The sequence below is a fragment of the Hetaerina americana genome, unplaced genomic scaffold (genome assembly GCF_022747635.1).
Source record: "Hetaerina americana unplaced genomic scaffold, ioHetAmer1.1.p SCAF_98, whole genome shotgun sequence".
Lineage (NCBI taxonomy): Eukaryota > Metazoa > Arthropoda > Insecta > Odonata > Calopterygidae > Hetaerina > Hetaerina americana.
The window spans coordinates 1,204,716-1,229,611 of NW_027287627.1; the positions used below are offsets into that span (position 1 = coordinate 1,204,716).

The 24,896-nt window shown below is 36.0% G+C and overlaps 1 protein-coding gene across 1 annotated transcript in view; it reads left to right on the plus strand.

The window, feature by feature from the left end:
- Positions 1–8,072, plus strand: part of LOC139699920 (zinc finger protein 233-like) — a 68,645-nt gene extending 60,573 nt beyond the window's left edge. Inside the window, exon 4 of the mRNA XM_071598334.1 lies at positions 7,940–8,072. Within this exon, the coding sequence (XP_071454435.1) occupies positions 7,940–8,072 (133 nt within the window). The remainder of the gene's footprint in view (positions 1–7,939) is intronic.
- Positions 8,073–24,896: the final 16,824 nt, after the last annotated feature.

Sequence of the window (24,896 nt, forward strand, 5' to 3'; positions counted from 1 at the left end):
CACCGTCGCACAGTGCTATCATTATTCGTAATTTTTTGACGAAAAATGCAACAAATACCATCCAAAAGCCACCGAATTCACCTGATTTGGCTCCCTGTGACTTCTTCCTGTTCAATCGAGTTAAAAAACCATTACGGGGAACGCGTTTTAGCAGCCGAGAGGAAGTAATGGAAAAATCGCAAGAAGCACCGATGGTCATACCGAAAACCGAATATAAAAAATGTTTCGAGGATTGGATCAAGCGCTGGCATAAGTGTGTTGCAGTCGATGGGGATTACTTTGAAGGGGACAATATAGATTTAGATGAATTAACTTGTATTTTTAATTTTCTGAATAAATTCCGGGAACTTTTTGATCAATGTAGTATGTCTCAGTTGGAAATCAGGGATTGCCATACTAAAAGTAGTTTCACATAATAAATAGATGTTATAAATAAATTTAGCATGAAACAAATTATTTGAGGAAAATGACTTTATCACTTACTAAAATGACCATTTTACTGGATTAGTAATTTGTCCATGAATGAATTGAGGATTTTATTAATCAATAAAGATTTTCATTCTCCTAGTCCCCATCTTAAATATTGTCATTTTGGTATTTTAACTTCTATATTTGGACTTTGTGCTTTGGGTAAAAAACAGCCACACAGTTAATTTCAATGAAATATCTATTCCCTAGGAAATGAATTTCCCTTTTTTATACAGCAGTCTTTTCTCTGATTCCATTCATTTAAAACAGGAAATATTCCTATTCCTTCTCAAAATCCTTTTACAAATTTAATTTTCTAGGCATTTGTTCATGCCAAGTAAACAATTGTGGAAATGTAATGTGTGATGGCATTGAACCCTTTTCGTGATAATTTTTTATGCATATAAGTCAATTTACCACCAGAAAACTATATTCATTTTACTGCGTATCTCTTTGTACTTGTATGTTTAAAGTCAACGATTAGGTGCTCATGGAATCTGCAAGCTGGTTGAAACAAGCCATCAGTTAAGTAAATTGGTGAACTCTTGTGCAAGGGTCATAATTTAATTTCTTGACATTAAAAATTTTCAATCATCATTTACATTAAATAATTTTAATGGAACATGAAAATAATTCTTAAACATGATTTTATAAAATCAGGGAATGGAGCAACAAGTATATGTGTTTTAATTTGTTTGTTTCAAATAGAACTTCAATGGATGATTTGATTGTAACAACTCAGGGAAACAATTTCCTGGCCCATATCTTCTGAAAAAGGTATTATAGAAGCTAAATGGTATTCTGCTAACCTTTTTGTGTTGAGTACAAATATTTTCAGCAGACTTTCTGAGAAGAAAACTGAATACATTATTGGGTCAGCATCAGATAATGACGTGCTTTGTCCCTGGCCTTTTAGCTTTATTGAAGATGGCATAATGAAAATCATCTGAAATGAGCCCACATGCCATAGTACAATCATATTATAGGAGTAATTTATGTACATAAATGTTTAAATGTCATCTGGAGATAAAAAACTTGTTCATTGCAGCTAAAATTTTTCATTGATAAGATTACTTTTCTTTAAATCTTTCAGATAATTGTAAGAAACAAGATGTTGCAGGGAAAGATGCAGGAGGCATTTTATTGCATGCTTGTCAAATCTGCTACAAGGAATTTGCACAAAGGGACCTTCTCAAAGATCATGTCTTGTATGTGCATGTTTGGAATGCAACAAAATTCTATTGTGACTCTTGCTCAAAGGCATTTGACAGAAAAAATGACCTTGCAAGGCACATCAACTTGGTGCATGCTGGGAAAAGGAAGTTCCAACGTGAATTCTGCACCCAAAACTTCATCAAAACTTTACCTGCGCTCAAAGAGTCATCACATAATGCAGAAAGACCATTTAAATGTGCTATATGTTTGAAAGGTTATGTTCAAAAGCAGTATTTAATGAGGCACATTTTGACACATACTGAAGAAAACCCACATAGTTGTGAAATATGCTCAAGAGCATTTACTCATTATTATTATCTAAAAAGGCACATGTTGACACACACGAATGAAAAGAGGCACAAGTGTGAGATATGCTCAAGAGCATTTGCACTGAATAGTACTCTAAAGTCGCACTTGTTGATTCATACTGGTGAAAAGCCATACCAGTGCACAATCTGTTCTAAAGGATTTACTCAGAACGGTGGTCTTAAAAGGCACGTGTTGACACATACTGGTGAAAAGAGACACAAGTGTGAGATATGCTCAAGATTATTTGCTCGGAATAGTCATCTAAAGATACACTTGTTGAGACATACTGGTGTCAAGCCATACCAGTGCAAGATCTGTTCTAAAGGATTTACTCAGAATAATGATGTTAAAAGGCATTTGTTGGTGCACACCGGAGAAAAAAGTCTCAAGTGTGAGATATGCTCAAGAGCATTTGCTTGGAAAAGGGATCTTAAAAGGCATATGATGACACACACTGGAGAAAGACCACATAGGTGCCACGTCTGTTCTAAAGCATTCATTCGGAAAAGAAATCTCAAGTCACACATGAAGTCACACACTGCAAAATGATCAGGGAGCAATGTAAATTATATTCAATTTCATTCACTCATGCTCATAACCGGAGCCTTATTGAAGGCCACATACATTTGAAAGCAGAAATGAGGTTGATATGTTCGTGAGAATTTTAAAAACAACCTTTATCATTGAATAAAGGCAGGCTTAGAAACAAGGAAAAAGCTAAAGTGCTCGAATTAAAAAAATCCTTCTCCCAAGAAGTACAGAGGCAATGTATGAATGACATGCATAATTTAGATAATGACGTTTATATTATGATAAAAAACTTCCAAATAATTTTATCACTACCAAAGATCATTATAATACATAAATTTCAAGTTTGTAAAACTGTGACATCATTCTTCTGTTTTGTGAAACTTCTTTGAATAAAAATTAACAGTTACGAAAAATTTCATTTGACTATCATTCATTTGAATATAATTAAGTGTAGCTACAATGACTTAATGTTCCAATCATTTGATGACCTATGCATGAATCAACTGCGTGTAAATATTTAGATAGGTTGTTGATATGAAAGAGGAATAGTGTAGGACATTATGAGAATACATTTTTTACTTACGCTTTTCAGTGAAGGTGGATTTTTCATTAAGAGTGCTGTTAAGTTTGGCAGTTCATCAACAACCCTGATGTGATGCAAAACGTATTGTTGCATGACCTCATTTAAAGTAAGAAGATACTAAAGAGATCCATCTTCAAATGCACAGCATTTAATTAGTATTAAGTAGACATCTATAGACGTGCCTTTATATATCAATGCTGAAATGCTGCAAGGGTATTCCCCAGCTCTTGCTGAACATTATGAGGATTGTATTGCTGACATTGTCTGGTGGGGAGAGTAAATTAGGAGTTAGGAGTATCTCTTTCTAAACAAAAATAGAGATAAGAAGTTTACTACTTTCAGTGAAATGATCCTTCTGGATAAGGAGGTGTTGAGGTAAATCAGTCCAAAGTACCTTATGTTTATGTATTTAGGTCAATTAAGGGGTCAATATTGAAAGCTTTTCTCATCCAAACATTTCCAACTTGATTATCCTTAATACTCCTGCTGCTATTGAAGAAGTATGACTCAATTGGGATTATAAATGAAGTTTTTTATACCTAGGGTTTCAAATGTATTTTTTAGTTCTATTTCCACTTTGCCTACTCAAATGTTGTCTTTGGGCAAGTGGGTCAGGATGTTAGGATTTGTGAATATATGTTTCTATATGAAAATAGATTATAATGCAGGTATTTCTGTGGAATTTGCTTTCTTGATAAAGAGGCTTTGATATATTTCAGTCCAAACCACATGGGGTTAATGAAGGAAGTTTTTATCATCGAAACATTTAAAAATTTATTTACCCAAATACTCCTGCTATTAAACCATATGTGTTCACCATTGGTTTCTTTGGCACTAAGCCACCTGATAATATATTGGTAATGTCTGGAATCTGCCAAAACATTGTTTGGGAAATTGCTTTTAAAGGGCTTTTAACAAATGCAGCACTCACCTTGCCTTGAGCTTACCCATCCAAATTTCTTAGGCAAGTTATTTTACAACTTTTCCTTTGCTATCCTTAAGGTCTTACGTATCTCATGCCCCTTTAATCGTCTAATGTCGTACTATTTTGTATATTGTACTGTAGCACTTGATGGCTCTCCATCTTGTGGGTCATCTCAAAGGGATATTAGAATCCTGTTAAATTTCAGCATCTCAGTTTTTATCAGCTGAAATTGAATTAGTCCCCCTATACTTTCATAAACTTCAAGTGAATTTCCTAAGGAATTAATTCATTTAAAAAGAAGAATTTCACTTCTGCAAGAAATTCAAGTTTTTCAATTTAAATCAGAAACACAAAAGACTAGTACTCTTACAATATGTTTAAAAAACTATTTGAGAGAAAAATTTGGAACTTGCCTTTCAAACTAAACAGACATGCATTCAGGAAGGAATCATAAATATATCTCTGATTGAAATTGCATTCGTGTCAAGTTGAGAACTTTTATACTTATCCCTTATTATCATGCCTTTTCATACTCTCAGGAGAATTCTCTACTTAATGAGGATTTTCCTTAGAAAAGCAACTGGATTATGTTACCATCATTGAAAAAACTTAATCCCCAATTCATTAACTCTCTAGTTCACTGAAACTTGATAATAAAAGTTTTAGATTATCTTGCTATAATAATTGAATGTTTTTGTAAAAGATACTTCTGGAAATATACTGTATGAATATAATGACTAAAAAATTTTGCATACATAATAAGAGAATAGGTTACCTCCAGATATGGCCCAAGGAATGGTCCTCAAGGTCATTTTGAATATGGTCTACAAACATGTATGCATTAGTTTATAAACTATTCGATTGTATCTAATTAATAATGCACCTTAATTTGAGGTTATGAGAGAATTTATGTGTTTATATGTTGAGTGCCATTTGAAAAACCGAGATGCGTAATGGGCAAATTTCCTAATTACTAGCTGAACTTTAATCAGTTATTCAGTTACTGGGGTTGAGCAAATAACATGAAAGGTTTTAAAATTCAATCAGAGCAATTAAGGAAATTCTAATGCTAGCGGTAAGATATTACAATACTCATTCTCATTTTTAAAAATTCCTTTTTTTATTGGGTATCCATGCAATAGGAGCCTTACAAAGAGCATATACACAATTTTGAACTTATATATATAGATGTTAAAATGTTTGGTCCAAAGTTGCTTTCTCCAAAAATGGCAGAACTTTTCTACTCTGATATTAATTGAATTTTATTACCTTTTATGTTATTTTCTCAACACCAGTCACTGAGTTACAGACTAAAGTTCAGTAAGTAATTGGGAAATTTGCCCATTATGCATCCTTATTTTTCAAATGGCCCTCCAAAAATTCTCTCAATTCTCTAGAAGTATTTATTAAGGCTTGAAAGGAGCAAAATTTCTATTTTTACACTATTATCATGCATATTTGTTCATACAATATGGTTATATATCCCTCTTTTGGTCATATATTAAACCTAATTGTGTTTTCAGGTTTGGGAATTATTTGCTTATTAAAGTATTAATGGTATCTATCTGGAGATGCAAATACATCAATTGCATAAAAATCTAAATTTTACTAATTTTCTTTAAAAAAGCATTGCAATTTTCCCAGGAAAGCTTGTCCTATACACTATAATATTGTCACTTTTATATGTATTGTATTTAAACAAATTAGCTGAATGCTGGCTTTATACCATTAGGAAAAATTGTCTGAAAAGAAAATCAAGGACTCTCCAGACATCTCATAGAGATGATCAATGTTTCTCTGATGATCTTCACATTTATTTTGTCAACATTTTTTCAGCTGTTGATATTGAATTGGTTATGCCATACTCTTTTAAATATGCAAAGAGAGATATTAGATAAGATATAAGCAGTAAATCTATTAAAATTATAAAAATAAATAAATAACAGAAAATAAAGCCAATAATAATAAATAAAATTACAAATAAATGAAATAATTAGATACCACAAATGGTTAGAAAAATGAAATGGAAGATAGAAAATAAATAATTTACTATCTAGCTTCAATAATATAGCATAGATCCTTGCTAGTCTCAGGCACTCAAACACAATTAATAAAATTAAAAGTGGTATAATAATAAATGAAAATTATTCACACTCCTTAGCTTTGATGTAAAATACAGAATTGACTATTTTTAGTTGCATGCTCTCCCACTCTTTCAGGGCTTACAAGAGGTTTCACTCTGCACCAGGGGCTCACTAATTATACATAGTTATTTAAAATTAAAATAAATGAAAAATTATCACCTACTCTCTAGCTTGGATGTACTATATTGCAATGATCCTTGATAATCACAAGCACTCATATTCAATTAGGGCTTAAAAGAGGTTCCCTTTGCACTAGTTATACATCAGTCACATGTCATATAAGTATAAAAGCAAAATAATAACAAACTCTCTAGCTTGGATGTACAAAGCAGCATTGATCCTTGCTAGTCACATACGCTCATACTCTCTCAAGGGTTACTAGTTTCTCTCTGTGCCAGTGGCCTACAAATCACTCACATGCCTCGATATGCAAAGATGCCATAGCCCTTACAATATTCTTCCACAGATTTGTTGTGGAATATCTTCTGACATTAGTACTGTGACTTTCACTTTGTGGAAGGGTAAGGGGAGGGTTCAGAAGCTCTTGCATAATAATACCTTGGAGGACAGATATTCCAGTCAGAAGAGGAAGTGCAAGGAGCAGTAGCCAGTTGGCTTTATGACACGGCATGAGAAAGGTATGACTCAAGTATTATGAAGCTGCTTACAAGGATAGAAACATGATACAATAATAGTCAAGGCAACTTTAAATTCTCAGGCTTTCTTAAGGTTTATACAAAGTTGAGAATAAATTAGTTTTTCCATGAAGAACAATGCAATACCTTAGTTTTTGAAGGGTCTTTGTAAAATGCAATAAACGTGCATTCCTATAGCTCCTGCATATGCCAAACTATTGATGGATAAACTTAAATATAAGTTCTTTCATGAAAGAGACACTCAAACTGTACTGTCATATATTTTTCTTCTTCCTTTCCACAGTATCTTACAATTCATCTACATCTGACTTAAATATAACTTTCCTAGCTATCAACATTCACACCTAGAAAAATAACTTGACCAAAGTCTGAATGAAACTTGTCAACTATCAACAGTAAATTAATTTCAACTGTAGTCACCCATCACAATCAAAATCGGTAATCTCCTTCTCACTCTGTTTTTGGCTCCTGCTTTTCTTCTCTTCATACGGGTCTGTATCAAGTCCTGTATCTCCTCCTGTTTTTTATGCACTTGTCACTATTACCTGTGTCCCACTTTCACTTACCATTGATTCTCTTGAAGACCACGAGTCTGTTTCCTACTCCTTGGGGTCTAGGGGATCTGAAATTTGAGAAACTCAACAAGGACCCCAGGTTCATTAGCCAACTTGTTCAGATGGTTTAGCACCACACTGAGTAATGGTGCAGGCATAGGCATTTGCTCAGTAGTCAACCCTGAAAGGGCTATCCCAGAATCTGCAGTATTCTGGGTATAAGCATTCTATGCTCTTGCTTGTCTGCTGGGCTGTCCTACTGGCTTATATAGCTATTGCGGTGGTGCTTGTACTATAATGGTGGGCTGCAGCTGGATAGTATTTGAAGGCAGCCGCAGCAGGATGTTACCCAATATTTCTTGAAATTGCATGGCTACTTCACAGCCATGTGCTTGGATGAAAGCAAGTACCCAGATTCTATTGTATACTACATGCTTTACTGGGCCTGGGGGTATCATTCAATTGGCCATAATGGCTACCATTAAGTCAAACTCGTGCAATTCATTCCGGGCCAGCTTAGATGAATTCCTGCCATACTTATCTTGATGGCCCAGGGTGAAGACCTCATCATTGTCCTCTGGTGGGATGATCCACGCGGCCAGGCTTGCAGAGCATAGTGCCACGAACATCTTCCCCAGTGTCGGCCTTGGTGCTGGTGGTAGAAGTGTTACTGGTCTTGCTGACTAACCGGGATAGATTTGCAATGTCCTAATGGTCTGCATCTCTTGGGATAAGGACTCAATATATGTCTCCAGGGCTGCAGCCCATGCGGGTGGCTCCTGCTCCCTCATGCTCAGCATTATCTACATGCTCCTTGGTCCAGGAGATGGCAGAGAGAGACTTGGCTGTGGTCGAGATGGGTGTCCAAATTTTGGATGCTTTGTTTGTTGTTGGGTGTGTCTCAGACTGAAGATGGGTGAGGTCAACTGGTTTGACATGTACATGATGGGGTAACCATCATGAACAATGGAGAGATTCCTAGGCACTCTCCCTCTCTGAACCTTTTCGACCAACTGACCAACTAAGGCCTTGTCCCACCTATCTATCCACCCAACTCCTGAATCTGAAGCTGAGCGGACCGGATTTGGGAGCCGTCATCATTACTGCTGAGCATTCAGGAGCAGGAGCCACCCGTAAGGGCCCTAGCCCTGGAGATTCAATATCAGGCCTCATCAGGGTATTGGGGGCCAGTTCCTTTCTGTTCCGGTTAAGCTTTATCAGGAAAACCTGGTACCTAAAAATCACTTTAGATTTAGTGGAGCTGCAGGTGCCCAGAGTGCTTTGCCTGGGAATTGGGCCAGGGACCCTCCGGTCAGCAGTCCAATGCTCTACCTACTGGATTACAGCAACCCACATATACATACATATATATATACATTTATATATATATGTATATATTTATGTGTATTTTCATGTATATGTGTATATATATATATATATATATATATATATATATATATATATATATATATATATATATATATATATATATATATATATATATATATATATATATATATATATATATATATATATATATATATTAATATATATGTGTTTATATTTATAAATACACAGATACTTATGATTATTATTGAAACAATGCTTTTTGACCATGCATAAATATACAAAAATACGGATAAAGATATTTCAAGAACAAAGAAAGGATACTTTCATGAGTAATTTTGATGGTAGTCATCAGAAAGTAGTCATTGGGGGAAGAATAAAGACAGTTTTGATAGGGAAATTGTGAGGGGAGATGTTTGTCGAATGGGAAATGGTCAGACAATGATGAGGCAAGTAATATGGTAACTGATCATACACATTCCAGCATTAAGACAAGATGAATTCTTTGTATTGCATTATTGCTTACTTGCATTATTTATTATTTAATGCACTTTTACAAATTCATCCAATTCTTCACAATCTCTCCCTTCCTAGCACTCTCTCCCTGAAATTATAATACAAGCAGCAAGCCAATGGCATTGAACAAATGACAATTAGTCTGCATTACTGTATAGTGCACCAATTCCACCCTTACTCTGTACACTTTCCACAGCCTCAGACAGCATTTATACAATTCTTTTTATACTAGTATAATTTAGGTTAATTTATTATCTATCCTTATGCTTATTTGTACCTAAATCTTAGTATTAATTATCTAACTAATGCCTATCTGAGTTACCTGGCGTTTTTCATGCATACCTATGTCTTTTAGTGTCCAAACAAGGAATAAATAATGGCCAATCCTCATTTTAACCTGCAGATCTCAATGTCTTTCTCTATGTGGTGAATTCTTGTGCACAAACTGTAGTCTCGGACCTAATTCCCATCTCTAATTTGCCTTACATCTTATTCCAATCTTATATCACTATCGTATGCTACAAATGCTGCCTTATTTACCTGCATGAACTCATTATTTATTATGTCCTGTAAATTTGATAAATCCTATCAATTAATTTCTGCTTATGATTGCTTGGTATGTAGATGATGATCAAGGGCGTAGATTCCATGTGCACTTCTACCAATAATAAATTATCATTTGATAGGTTTATGAATACTTTGCTTTTATCAACATTTTCATTCACTATTTTGTCCATCCTTAAATATAATATCATGAATATCAGCGTTTCAGGTCTCATTATTATATAATGCCAGGGTTCACCTAAGACATAGCCATAAAGGTTTTGAAATAAATGATTGCAAGTTTAATGACATGTTATTTATATAGAATATTTATTGATGCAAAGGAAGAAAATAAGATTATTTAAGAAATATTGACCTAGAAAATAAGATTATTTACTGGAAAGCCCAGGTTTGAAGAAGGTAGAGGCAAGGGGGTGGGAAGATGTGGGAAAATACTTTTGGGAGGAAATCCAGCTCCTTCCCCCTTCTTCTACACAAACAATTTGGAAATACAACTTCTTTAAATGGATTGTATTTCATTTCTTCTTTTCTTTGATTTTACCCCTATTGTTTCAAGAATCCACTCCAACCGCAAAGGGCAGGGCACACTTCTGCCCTTGTCCGTCACACCTCTGACTCTCAAGGCATGAGTTCATGCTCCTCAGACTAGCTGACTTCCATCACGGAGGCATACCTGTTGGCCAAGTGGCTTAAGTCACTAAGTAAGCGGCGTGGATTAAGACAGGATCAGCTGCTGACCCAACGAGTTGGTGCTGGGGGTCAATTCATCCCAGGATGCCATTTCATTATTTCCATTGCACCTTGGCTCCTTAACATTTGCCAAGCTGAGCTACATTAAAGCGGTGTCTACATGTAACCCCAGATATTTTATTCTCGCTGATGGAATTAACAAGCTCTTTTCAAGATTGACCATTATTCCTAGCTCTACTTGTATGAACTGAACTATTTGTTGCACCAACGTTGTTTGGTCAGTATTCAACAGGATAAGCCAATTGTCCAGATATGCTATCATGACTACCTGGAATTTCTTGCACAGTTCACTACTATCTGCCTGCACCCACTGTTGCATAATGGCAGGTGCCAGTTAAAGACCCATTGGGAGTCTTGTCCAAATTCCTTCTGGTCTTGGTACATTGGCACCCCAATGGATGGTCTGCCTGAAGGATGCGCATCTATATGGGTATCTCCCTAAGGTAGGGAGTGCTTTTTCCTTCTTCTTCTTGTGGTCCTGGTAACAGTGGCTGCTCCCTTGGCTCCTGTTCCTTGTCTGGATCCAAGTTATAATTCTGGCCTTTGTCATTGTCATGCATGTTATGTGTAGCAAATTGCAGTGGCAATTGCTACACACTTGTCTCTTTGTATGGGTCCATATCAAGTCCACTATCTCCCACGGTGTTTGACACACTTGTCACTACTTCCTGTTTCTCACTTTCAATTACCATTGATTCTCCTAGAGATGAGTGTTTTTCCCACTCCTTGGGGTCTAGGGTCTGTGGAACCTTTGAGGAAATAAACAAGGACCCCAGGTTCATTAGCCATCTTGTTAAGATGGCTTGGCACCACAGAGAGTGATGGCATGGGCACAGGCATTTGCTCAGTTGTCAAACCTGACAAGGGAAGAACGTGTCCCAGCATCGTCTTTTGCCCCGAAAGGGCTGCCCGGATTACTGAGTATAGGCATTCTTGGCTCCTGCCTGTCTGCTGGGCTGTCCTGCTGGCTGGTATTGTTGTCGTGGTGGTGCTTGTACTATAATGGTGAGCTGTGGCTGGATAGTATTCAAGGGCAGCGGCAGCAGGGCATTTTCCAATGGTGGCTGTTTCCCAGAAATGTTCCAGGATGACAGCAAGTACCCGGATTCTATTGTATATTACATGTTTTACCAGGTCCAGGATTATCATTCAATAGGCCAAAGTGGCTACCATTACATCAAACTTGTGGAGGTCAATGCCAGGTCAGCTTAGATGAATTCCTGCCATCCTTAACTGGATGGCACAAGGTGAGGACCTCATCATTGTCCTCCAGTAGGGTGGTCCAAGTGGCCAGGCTTGCTGAGTGTAGTGCCACTAACATCTTCTCCAGTGCTATCATTTGTACTGGCGGTAGCAGTGTTATCAGTCTTGATGACTTACCGGGCTGGATTTGCAATAGCCTAATGCTCTGCATCTCTTGAGATGAGGCCTGAAATTGTGTCTGCAGGGCTGGAGCCCATGCGGGTGATCCTTCTCCCCCATGCTCAGCATTGGTGACATGTTCCTTGGTTCAGGAGATGGCAGAGACATGCTTGGCTGTGGATGAGATGTGTGTCCAACTTCTGGATGCTTTGCTTGTCGCCAGATATGTCTCGGACTGAAGACCAGTGAGGTCAATTGGTTTGACATGTGCACCATGGGGTACCCACCACTAACAATGGAGAGATCTGGAGGCACTCTGTCTCTCTGAACCTTTTTGACCAAATGACCAACTCAGGCAACCCGTATCATTGTCAGCCCTTGCGGGCGCACATTAAACCATACCGGTGGGCGATACCCACCTTTACCGGTCATTTTACATAAATAAAACCCTTGGCATTGCAAAAACCTGACAATAGTATGCGTGAATGTTTGTGGGAAACGAGAAACTTAATACTAAGTGTAACAGGACTGTTACACCCTAACAAAATACAATCTAAGGTGAACGAGCCGACAGGAAACGGCTCGTGAATAAGACTAAACTAAAAACTAGGCGGGGGAGAATACATGTCGGGGAAACATCGATGGAATTAACACAGGGAAGCATTACATAACCAGAAGGGAAACAAAACAATAGAAAAAAAAGAAAAAATTGGCGAAGGGAGTGCCGTACATTCTAAGAGCAGACATAGGAAAGACTCATAGGCGAGTAATATCTTTAGGCAGTGTATATGTATGCTTTCGGTTGACATTGTAATCCCAAATTGACGTTAGGAGCTGATTGCCCGTTGCTTTCAGGCGCGAATGAAATTTGGATGCTTGCGTACGAATGAAATCCGCGACGGACGGGATTCCGTGGGCGGCAAGGACATCGGACATGCGCGTCCTGCGGCTAATGTGCAATAATCCGCGGATTGATTTATTTTGAATGATTTCCAGGTGGCGCCATGTTGTTTTACGATTGGCGAAGATGGAGCTTGCGTATAGGAATTTGGGCCGAATTATCGCCTTGTAAAGGCGCATTCGGTCCTTGTGATTAAGCGACGACGTCGTCAAGGTGAGGCAGGACAGCTTGTTCCTTGCGACAATCGCCGACGGACGGCAATGGGCCAGATGAGGTCGGAAAGTCAGTTTTTCGTCGAGAACGACGCCAAGGAAGCGGTGCGTGGAAGCTCTAGGAATCACATGTTTTTGGAGCGTAATAGGAATGTGAGGAGTGCGTTTACGTCGTCGGGCGAAGTGGACGTGTGTGCTATTGACGGCGTTTATTGTAATTTTCCAAGTGGACGTCCACTTGTGCAGTTTCCATAGGTGAGTGTTGATGCGCCGAATGTTTGCCGATCGAAAACGAGACTATACACGCAGCAGCAACAGACTAACAACGCAGCAGACTATACAAGCAGCTATAGCCGTGTCGTCTGCGTACATGTAGAGTGACGTGTGGGGCGTGGACGGTATATCATTGACGAATAAATTGAATAAGAAAGGGCTTATAAGGGAGCCCTGTGGAACGCCGGCAACGGCGATTGTCTCACCTATATATATCCACTTGGTCCCCAAATCTGAGGCTAAGCAGACTGGATTTGGGAGCCCCATCATAACCACTGAGCATTAGGGAGCAGGAGCCAACCACATAGGCTCTAGCCATGTGGCACGTCTTCTCCAATGCCATTATTTGTACTGGCGGTAGCAGTGTTATCAGTGTTGCTGACTTACTGGGCTGGATTAGCAATTGCGTAATGCTATGCATCTCTTGAGATAAGGCCTGAAATTGTGTCAATATATATGTATATATTAATGTGTATTTTCATGCATATATATATGTATATATTTATGTGTATTTTCATATATATATACATACTTATATAATTATCTTTGGAACACAATGCTCCATGACCATGGATAAATGTATTAAAAGTATGGAACAAGATATTACAAGAACAAAGAAAGGATACTTACGTGAGTAGTTTTGATGGTAGCCATCAGAAAGTAGTCATTTGGGGAAAAATGAAGACAGTTTTGGTATGGGAATTGTGAGGGGAGAAGATCTGTTTGTCCAATAGGAAATTGACAAGGTGGTGAGAGGGGATTGTTTAGTGGTGACTGAAATTGGACATGATTCAATCTTGGAGGTTTAAATGACTGGAGCACCCAGATATGAGCCATCTCATGTGTGTAAGTTTATGCATGTGTATAGTATGTCTTCATGAGTGTGCGTTATTGTATCTATTGAGTGTGTGTGCTAGTATTACTTTTACTATGTTCTTTTAGCCACATAGAGGTATGTTTTCGGTAGTTTTGTTGTGCATATATATGCATATAATCTCATCTGTTACTGTATTTTTGATACTAATTTTTGTATATTTTAGTATTTCCCATCTACCCTAAAATTTTAAAGCATTTTATTCTGTTGACAATGTTGTTAACTCTTTGATAGTTAAGAGATTTGAGAGAAAATGCTGATTACATTGCCTTGAGAAAACATTGCCTTATATTACAGCTATATTGTAACCATGAAATTGCTGAAATAAACTGTAGTCCATGGTTTAATGCCTGGTTATGTTTAAATATTATAATAAGTAATACAATTGAAGTAATATAAGGATATAAAATTCCACCAGCCATTTTTGAAGAGGGAAATTTTGCACAGAACTTTTCAATTGCTATTTATTCAACTTAAAATTCTATGTAGACTTTTTTTTTATGGATCCTCTTTTACACTTACCTCATTTAATCAAGGCTTTACTCTTAATGAGAATAAGTACCCTAAATACATGCCTGGCTGGTATTACAGCTGTTCTGAAACAAATGCTTGCCGAAACAAACTTAAGTCCATATTTTAATGACTGTTGGTGTTGACATAACATAAAAGTAATACAACTCAAGTCAAATGAGCATATAAAATTAGAATTGCCATTTTTTGAGGGAGACATTTTGCACAAAACTCTTCAATTCCTATTTATATAACATCAAAGTTGTATGCATACTCTCTATTGGGTTCCTAAATCCCGGTTGCCATGTTTGATCAAGACCTCTTTCTTAATAAGCATTATAATGGTAATTGGAGACCCCTATCATATCAATTTTATCAGTCATATTGTTTTCAAAAGAAATTTCATTTAAAGCTGGTTACAACTGTCAACTTGAATAAATGTCATTAATCTATGAAGATAGCAATGCATTTTGAATGAGATGGTCCTCAAGTATGTAATTTGAACATTCTAAAAATATTTATGATAGATTTCCAGTACCCACTATTCCTATAAATATTTATTGTATATTAAGTTTGCCAAATTTAAAATTATTTAATGGGTCACATTTTTAAAAGAGCTTTTCTGCTCATCAGTTTTCTCTAGGAAGCTAATTGAATCTGTTGAAATGTATGTGTAATTAGATATAAAAAGTATAGGCTGATAACTAATGCAAATATATCCTTGTGGAACAGAAAGAATAAATTTCAGAAACACTCCTGGTGACATACCTCCTCATCTCTTATTTGTCGGTTTGAGGTCATTTCATTTGTTCAGTAAGTTTTAAGAAATGCAAATATTTGGACCTGTATTAGTGCTTTAGCAATAGAAGTTAAACGGGGTTCTGCTATGGAATTTAAGTGATGCATATAATTTCTTAATTAGGTATGAGCAGTTACTTCACTGAGGTTGTAGAAATACAGCAGCTAACTAAATATAAAGGGACTCTACTCCTTTAATATAAACCATTTTAAAGTAGGAAGCAGAACTAAAATATGATCTTATATCCCTTGGAAATGATCCACCTGAAGGATGGCTATAAGGTGAAGCAACACATTGAATGGCCATGAGTGTATTAAAAGAAAAGTTGCAAAAAAATTCTGCAAGGAATTAGGGATGAGAAATCTCTGGGCAAGGTGAGTACGGCATTTGTGGAAAGCCATAAACAAGAAACATATTTAGCAGCAATGCTTCAATCAATTTAAGAGAAAACTGACCCATTTTTCCCTATGAATTATCACAATATATGAGAAATGGCTAGCAACATTACAAACAAGAAACAAAACATCCATCAAAGCATTGGATGAAAGCCAGAGTTTTAGTGCCAAAGATACCAAGTAGAAAAATCTGGTTTGGCAAAGCACCTTTATATCCAAACCTATCCAGAACCCAAAATTCTGAATGTCTAGATAAGTGAACCTTCTAGGTAGTCCCTCCTATTTCCCCTTCCTCCATCAAGAGATGGTACTCATGACAGAAATACTACAATGTCACTTTATCCTGAAGGCAACTTCCACAAAAGGTAACTGTTCCAATGCCTATTTTTGTGCAGAGCCAGATCCTTCAAAGTCCTAACATCCCAACCCACTTTCTTTATGATGAAGTCAGTTATACAATCCCCAGAGTTGCACAGAAAACTGGGGAATGCAATTGCAGTGTTTGATTCTTGACATACAATAGAACTTACATAGCATTAATACACCTTAATTTCTTCCAAACTAAATGCTGTGTGACTAAAGTAGGATATCAGCTAAGTGCAAAACATTTTTGTTGCAATATTTCAACTGATTCAAGAGGAAGAAAATCTATTTTGTGCTACAATTTAATGAAATTAATGAGGTATTGGTCCAGCACAAAATGCATCAAAACAGCAGATAAAGCAAGTTTTGGAAGGGGAAATTTATTTGGCAAAGGGAATATAAAAGTTTGGCATAGGGAATTCATATCCAAACCCAGTTATTCAAACACTTATAATGAATAATTTCTATAATATTCTCCAAGGGCCACTTTTCTCCACTAAGCAGCAGAAGTTTCAGGAGAAATATGAGGTAATCTAGCTCAAAATGTCTGGATAGGTGAAATTTCCCATAGACCCCCCCTATTTCCAGTTCTTCCATAAATACAGGTTGTTCCGGACTGAAATACCTCGACATCTCATTACACTGAATGAAACTTCAGCAGAATGTAACTGGGTTTTAATCACTATTTTTGTGTATTACCAGGTACTCCAAACTCTTAAAATCCTAAAGATGACATCTGCAAAGCAATCCCCAAGATTATACACCAAGAACCAGGGAATACCTTCACAGCATTCCGGTATTAACATAGGGGCATCTATCTAAATACACCTTTACTTCTTCCTAACCAAATGCTGTGTGATATAGACAGATGCCTTGTTTTATCTTACTTTCATAGGCATCATGGAACAATTCATTCTTCACCAATAAACATTCGTCAACAAACCATGCCCAACTTTGCATATTTTTTCTTCAGCAACAGTCTTAACATCTAAACCCTGTCCATCTTAGACTTTCCACACTTACTGACTAGCCAAAGAGAGAACATATACACTCCAATGTCCTGTGAACAATACAATTTCTTTTTTCTCTTGCAGAACCAATTTGCATTATCTTTATCTCATCATTTTATTCCTCAAGGAAATTAAAAGCAGGTATATTTCCAGGCAAAAAGGCATGAGGCAAGTGTTTTGCCTTGTATAAACTGAACTTAATAGATAGTAGAGAAATGAACTTATTAATAACAATCCTAGCATGATTGATGGACAAAAGGGTGAAATAGTTATAATATATATATATATATATATATATATATATATTATATATATATATATATATATATATATATATATATATATATATATATATATATATATATATATATATATATATATATAGTTATATATAATATAAGCCTTAAAGTTGATTTAACGTTTAGAAGATCCAAAAATTGAAAAAATGATAGGTATGTTTGAGTTAATGATGAATTAGAAGATTAAAATGGAAAAATTATGAAATTTTAATTCTTATAGGTTGAAAATTTTTCTGTTTAGATTTATGTTATCAAGATATACATAATCATCCAGAGATTTTCAGCTTTATCAATTATTTTTTATTTAAAAAATTATATAAAACAGGACAATGTCACTGTTAAAGAGTTATAATTTATGTTTTACAATTGGTTTTTTCAGAGTGTATGGGAATATTTGGGAAGAGTTAAGGAATAACAAATAATCCTCAGCAGTCTAATGCACTTCAATTTTATGTAGCCTAAGCACTCTTCTGTTCACAATGCTCCAGGTAATGAATGATTATTGACATATCTTACATTTTTATGATCATTTTGCAGAGTGTGTCATCATGTGCGATATTAGATGACTATGCTGAACGTATGCCTTTGAGCACATGTTGCATGTGTGTGGCTTTTCACCGGTATGTGTCAACATGTGCCTCTTTAGATGATTACTCAGAATGAATGCTTTTGAACACAGGCTGCACACGTGTGGCTTTTCACCAGTATGTGTCTTTATGTGTGACTTAAGGTCACCACTCCGGATGAATGCTTTTGAACAGATGTTGCACTTGTGTAGCCTTTCACCAGTGTGTGTCAACATGTGCCTCTTTTGATTACTTCTACAAGCAAAGGCTTTTGAACAAAAGTCACAATTGTATGGTTTTTCACCAGTGTGTGTCATCATGTGTGACTTTAGATTACTATGCCTTTTGAATGATTTTGAACACACCCGGCACTTGTGTGGCTCTTCGCCAGTATGTATCATCATGTGTGACTTTAGATGACTTTTCTGAATGAATGATTTTGAACAGATGTAGCATGTGTGTGGCTTTTCACCAGTATGTGTCAACATATGATGCTTTAGACAACTACTCGTAGCAAATGGTTTAGAACATATATTACACTTGTGTTGTTTTTCAGCAGTGTGTGTCAACATGTGCCTCTGTAAAACTATCTTTCCAGCTAAAACTTTTAAACACAATGCACATTGGAATGGCCTTTCCCCAGTGTGCGTTGACAGGTGAATTTTGAGTTTACTGAAATTTAGAAAGTTTTTGGAGCAGAATTCACATTGGTGCTTCTTCTTAAGAGCATGCACTAATTTGATATGAATTGCAAGGTCACCTTTTCTCTTAAATACTTCGACACAAACATCACATCTGAATAGCATCACCTTGCTAAGGTGCATATGCATTACATGATATGTGAGAAGGTCCTTTTGTTCAAATACCTTGGAGCAAACATCACACACATGCAGTTGAGTAGATGAAGCATCTTCTCTTGCATCATCCTGTTTTTGGTGTTTATCTGAAAGATTTGAAGGGTAAGTAGATATTCATTAAAAAGGTGCATACATTTATACAATCATACATCTATTCTTGCCTGTACATACTCATCAGTCTAAATATGTATGTTAGCAATGTCAGTTGCAATAAAATCTCAGGAACAAAGCATCTGTCATCACCTACTGCTGACCTGAATAAGGCCTTTTAGCACTTTTTGTTTTACCTTCATCAGAGTCAAAGTGCTTCTCTTTTAAGTCTCTTTTGAGCCTGGGAAACGTAAAGAAGTTACAGGAAGCTAAATCCAGTGAGTGAAGATGGAGTGAACATATGATGTCATGCTCTTATTTTTCAAAAACTGCATCACAAAGAGGGCAGTATGACAATTTGGCAGTGATCAGGTATGCAAATCTTTTTTTTAATATGCAAATCTTCTGAAGAAATCCATAACTTTGCATATCATGTCTTGAGAAATACAAATGTTTTGGCTGCCAATTTACCCAACAGGAAATAAAAATGTATTGTAGTGTTTTGCTCTGGAAATTTTACCATCATGTTTCATTGCCAAAATAAAAAAAAATTGTTCCATTGACACAGCTGGTTTTGACTACTGCAGCCATTTTTTTTCTGTTACTTTTGTGTCCTGCTTTGGGTACCTGCAAAACTTTACCCTTTTTGTTTATATGTCAATTGCTTATTTCACCAAGCATGCTTAACCAATGAGCATTTAATCCTTTATAAGTACATCAAGTATGTATTAAAAGTCACTCACAGCATCTTAAAAATTCTGACCAATATACGAGGGTCATCCGGAAAGTAGTACCCGTTCGTGCCGCATGAAGTGCTGATGACGCGAGTAGCCGCTGGACGAGGTCAGATAGCTTCAGTGGCTTGTCTGCCTTCTCTGAGCCAAGTTGCGTGACGCTAGCATTGCCTGTGTTGTTTCTGTGATTGTTTACAATGTTTAAAAAAATTGAGAACGCCGCCAGTTGTGAAGTGAGGGCAGTGATTAAATTCCTCAATGCAAGAAACGTTCGCCCATGTGATATTCATCACCAATTAAAGGAGGTGTATGGAGACATTGTAATGGACGAGTCGTCTGTTCGGCGGTGGTGTCGCAACTTCAACATGGGGAGGGGGAACACACACGACGATGAGCGTTCGGAGAGACCGTCTGTCATTACAGACCAACTGGTGAGCTCAGTTGACGAATTCGTGAGGAACGATCGGCGCGTCACAATTGATGACATCTGTGAGCATTTTCCCAATGTTTCTCGAACAATTGTTCATGAAATTGTTAAACACCATCTGCATTATGCAAAAATTTGTGCAAGATGGGTCCCTCGCGTATCTCAATGAGCTGGCGGCGAAGGACTATGCAGCAGGAATACAGAAACTTGTCACACGTTATGACAAATGCCTTAATTTGCTTGGAGATTATGTTGAGAAGTAGTTTAAAGTATCCTCTTTCAAATAAAATTTTTTATGTTTGTTAATATTTACTTTTGTGTCTTTATTTCACGAACGGGTACTACTTTCCGGATGACCCACGTATGAGAGATAAAAATTATGTTTTTATTTTGCTTAATTATGTTGGACATAATTAAACAATTAATGGACATAAGAAAACAACAAATGAATGGCATTGATACCTTTCACATGATATTTGAATCTTACTTAGGATAAAACATAAGATATTGAAAGGGAAAACGGTTGTGTTTGGTTATATCATTTATAATTCTTAACTGATAAAATCTAAAATCAGATTAATCAAGCAAAATTGAGAAATGGCTTGAAAACATAGCAAGATTAATTAAACATCTAGTCTGAGTAGCTTTATAAATAATAATGAATATATTAATAAATAATTGCAAAAATGATGATAATATTATCATCTTTTTTGCAGTTTATTATAATATTTTAAAAATGGCGCTTAAGTTATTTTTGAAACAATTTTTTAAAGTTAAACCAGTTTTTACACATTACATTAGAAGTACTGCAAGGGTTTATCACCAATGGTTGTAATACACCAGAAATAAGCTAAGATGAATTGATAGCACAGTCCTTAGCTTTCCTTACCTTGTTCTTGCAACACCTCCCCTCCCAGTCTTACTTTCATCTGAGGTATATCAGCATCACAATCTTCCTTAATGTCCACTTCCTCCTCAGAGGGCATATTTACTTCTGCATCTGCCAAATGATCCTGCAAGATCAAGGAATAAATATTACATATTTTCAGGATATGCATGAACAATGTTTTAAAAACATGTTATTTAAAATTAAGATTATAAAATTGTTAACTTGTATACATTATATTAGTATAATAAAATAGTATTTTAGCTGAAACATCTTCAAAAAAATTTTTTTTCTTCAAACAATTGAATTGCATTGGTTAGGATGAGACGATTGATATATGCAGAGATTATGAAAGACTTGCTGGGAAGTTGTGTCAGCCTGTTTTGTTAAGAAATACAAAATAAGTAACTGCTTACAACTCTACACAGTAAAAAACTTCAAACCTCTTCCTTTAAAAAAATAAAATGGGAGGAACAGAAATGCCTCCTGAGACTTGGCCTCAGCCCTATTGAACAGATATGAAGAACCCATCAACTGAGGCTGTGCAGTTTGCCAACTAGTGCTAACTTCATATGCATTATAATTTTGTTTAGGTAATCAGCGGTTCAGTTAGATTATGGATGGACATAGCTACCATATAGATATTTTTTCAACTGCTAACAAAACAAAATCCAGTGACAAACTACATTATCTCAGTCTTTATCTCTGAGTACTTCTTCCCTTCACCCAATCAAAAATTCTTATATTGTTCCTGCCCTTTCCTCATTTGACAAACATTCTCCCTTCTATTACAGTTTTTAGCTTCCTATTGCCAGTCAATATGGCTTTCCTCAATTTCTCCTGCCTTAATATGATTTTTTGGACAAACTTATACCCTTGTCCACAATGTCTGGCACTTCCTGATTTGTTTTCTTTTTGGTCAATTACGTTTTCTCTATCTTTTTACATACCCTCATTTCAAAAGCCTTCAATCTACTTCTCTAAATGTCCCATACAAAATTTGAACAAGTCTTTTCTTTACATCCTTACTCCACATCCCTGTCATTAACTCCTTCCTTGTTATTGCCTCATTTCCTAGTGCAGGTTTTCTCCTTACCTCACTGCTGCTTTGACACTATTGGTACTGAACACAATCTACTACCTTGATCAAAAAGTTCCCGGAATTTATTCAGAAAATTAAAAATACAAGTTTGTTCATCTAAATCTATATTGTCCCCTTCAAAGTAATCCCCATCTACTGCAACACACTTATGCCAGCGCTTGATCCAATCCTCGAAACAACTTTTATATTCGGTTTTCGGTATGTCCATCAGTGCTTCCTGCGATTTTTCCATTACTTCCTCTCGGCTGCTAAAACGCGTTCCCCGTAATGGTTTTTTAACTCGATTGAACAGAAAGAAGTCACAGGGAGCCAAATCAGGTGAATTCGGTGGCTGTTGGATGGTATTTGTTGCATTTTTCGTCAAAAAATTACGAATAATGATAGCACTGTGCGACGGTGCGTTATCATGGTGCACAATCCACGAGTTTTCTGCCCACATTTCTGGTCTCTTTCGGCGAATTGCTTCACGCAAACGTCTCATAACGCCCAAATAATACTCTTTGTTTACTGTCCGGCCTTCTGGCAAAAATTCATGATGCACTACACCGTTGTAATCCATGAAAACCGTCAGCATTGCCTTCAAAACTCACCTTTTCGGGGATAATATTTCCCTCTTCCTGTTTGTATTCCGTTTGCCTCTCCAATAAAAGATTGTTTTCGTAGCATTGCTGCTTGAACATATAGAAATCGGTCAGTATTTTAAAGCAATGATAGCAAATAAACCACGGGTTGATTCTATCCATCACTACCTACGAAAACAAGATTACTAAGGTAATAAAACACACACATCATCCCTCAACGGAACTCTATTTAAGTACTACTACTCTACTCTGACCCAAAACCGGGAAACTTTCGTGGCAAAATTACGATAAAAGCGTCTTGATGAAAAAGTAAACACGTAAATGATGGCCTACTTTCAATTCCAATAACTCTTCTATTGCTTCCCGCACCAACTGCTCAGCATCGTCGTTTTCACTAAAAATATTTGTCAACCGACCACCACGGCCAAGACATAATCTACACTTTAAACTTTCTTCTTCTTCTTCGAAACACTTAAAACTGTCAACATTAAAAACACGTAAGCAATAGATTCCTAAATGGCCGACTACGTATCGATGAGTCGTTCGTTCTGAATCGATTCCGAAGTGGGAGATTGAGTATCGTTCTCGTTTTGTTTTGCCCTAAGTGATCACCAAATTCAAATACATTTCCACTTCTTAAAATTATTTCAACTCTTACTTAATTGAGTGTAATCATTCTTATCAAAAAAATTTTCGAAATAGCAAGAGTTTAAAATAGTATTTGGTTACCTAAAAGTTACAATTTAAAAATAATATTATATTGTCCGAAGCATAAGAGTATACTTTATTTATTATTTATACGTTGAAGTTTAATCCTTTTAAAGTGAAGTTTTAATAAGACAGCTGAGTTTTCGGATAAAACATTTTCCTAAAAGCGTCACTATTCAGAGTGAAAAAATTATTCATGAACTCATTTATGGCATAAATTACTTTTAATGGGTTGATGAACCAAGCACGAATTACTTAATATGGCATATTTAGTTGGAGTTAATAAATTTTAACATATAAAGTTGAAACAAAACCATGGCATGGATTCTTAAACATACAACGATGTTAGCCAAAAGTCAAAGGATTTGATATAATTAAAAAATGGTAGTTTCAACTGATCTGTTTTTAATGATTTTAATCAGACCATTTAAATTGATAGTTCCTTTCCTGAAAACAAAGAATTTGGTATTTTCCTTGTGCCCAGTAGTATGCAAAATATATTACGTTAGTAATGTGAATTAATTAATTCCGGGTTTTCGTTTACTATAAAGAGGCAAATCCAAAGTCAGGTGTGATTTTATAATTATACCTTTTTAGTAAAGGGTAAAAATTAATATTAAGATGTTTCCTAACCTGTTTACATCAGTAAACATGTGCTAAAAATCCAGGTTTTAATGGCAGTTCTGTGTTAATATAATAATGAATAATAAATTCGTATATATGTATTTTCATTGGAATAATAGTGAATTAACGATTTCATCCATCATAAAAATGTATTGCTGATTGGATTACTCCCAAATAATACTTAAACTCCTCCCATTTCAGTCCGTTTACAATCCTGTCTGCTTAACCTCCTGCATTTTTCTCCTCCATACTCATCTTACAAAAGGCTGCAATGAACGCCTATTATACATTTAGCAGGACAGGTGACAATAGAAGAGACGGCATGCCATAGTCATACTCCTAAAGCTACTCATACTGACTCTTCTATCCCCATGCGCACCTGATAGTAGTCTCAGACATGGACAGTATGTCGAATAGCTTTCTTTCTCATCTGTGATATAATGCTTAGATACTATTCCCACCCACTTTCCTATAATCAAAGGTAGGTGTTCGTTATTATGCATTTCATACGATCAGATTTTTCCATAATTTCAAGATAATAGTATAATGGCTCTATTATGTAATATTAAGATACTCTACCTCCCAGATTTTCCTATGCCCATTACTAGTTTATAACTATTACAGCAGTTCATCAAGTGAGACTTATTTCATGAGTATGACAATACGATATTCACCTAAAAACGTACATATTTTAGACAAGTATGTATGATCATATCCGAATGAATTTAAAAAAAAATTTACCCCAGGTTAATGAATGCAGA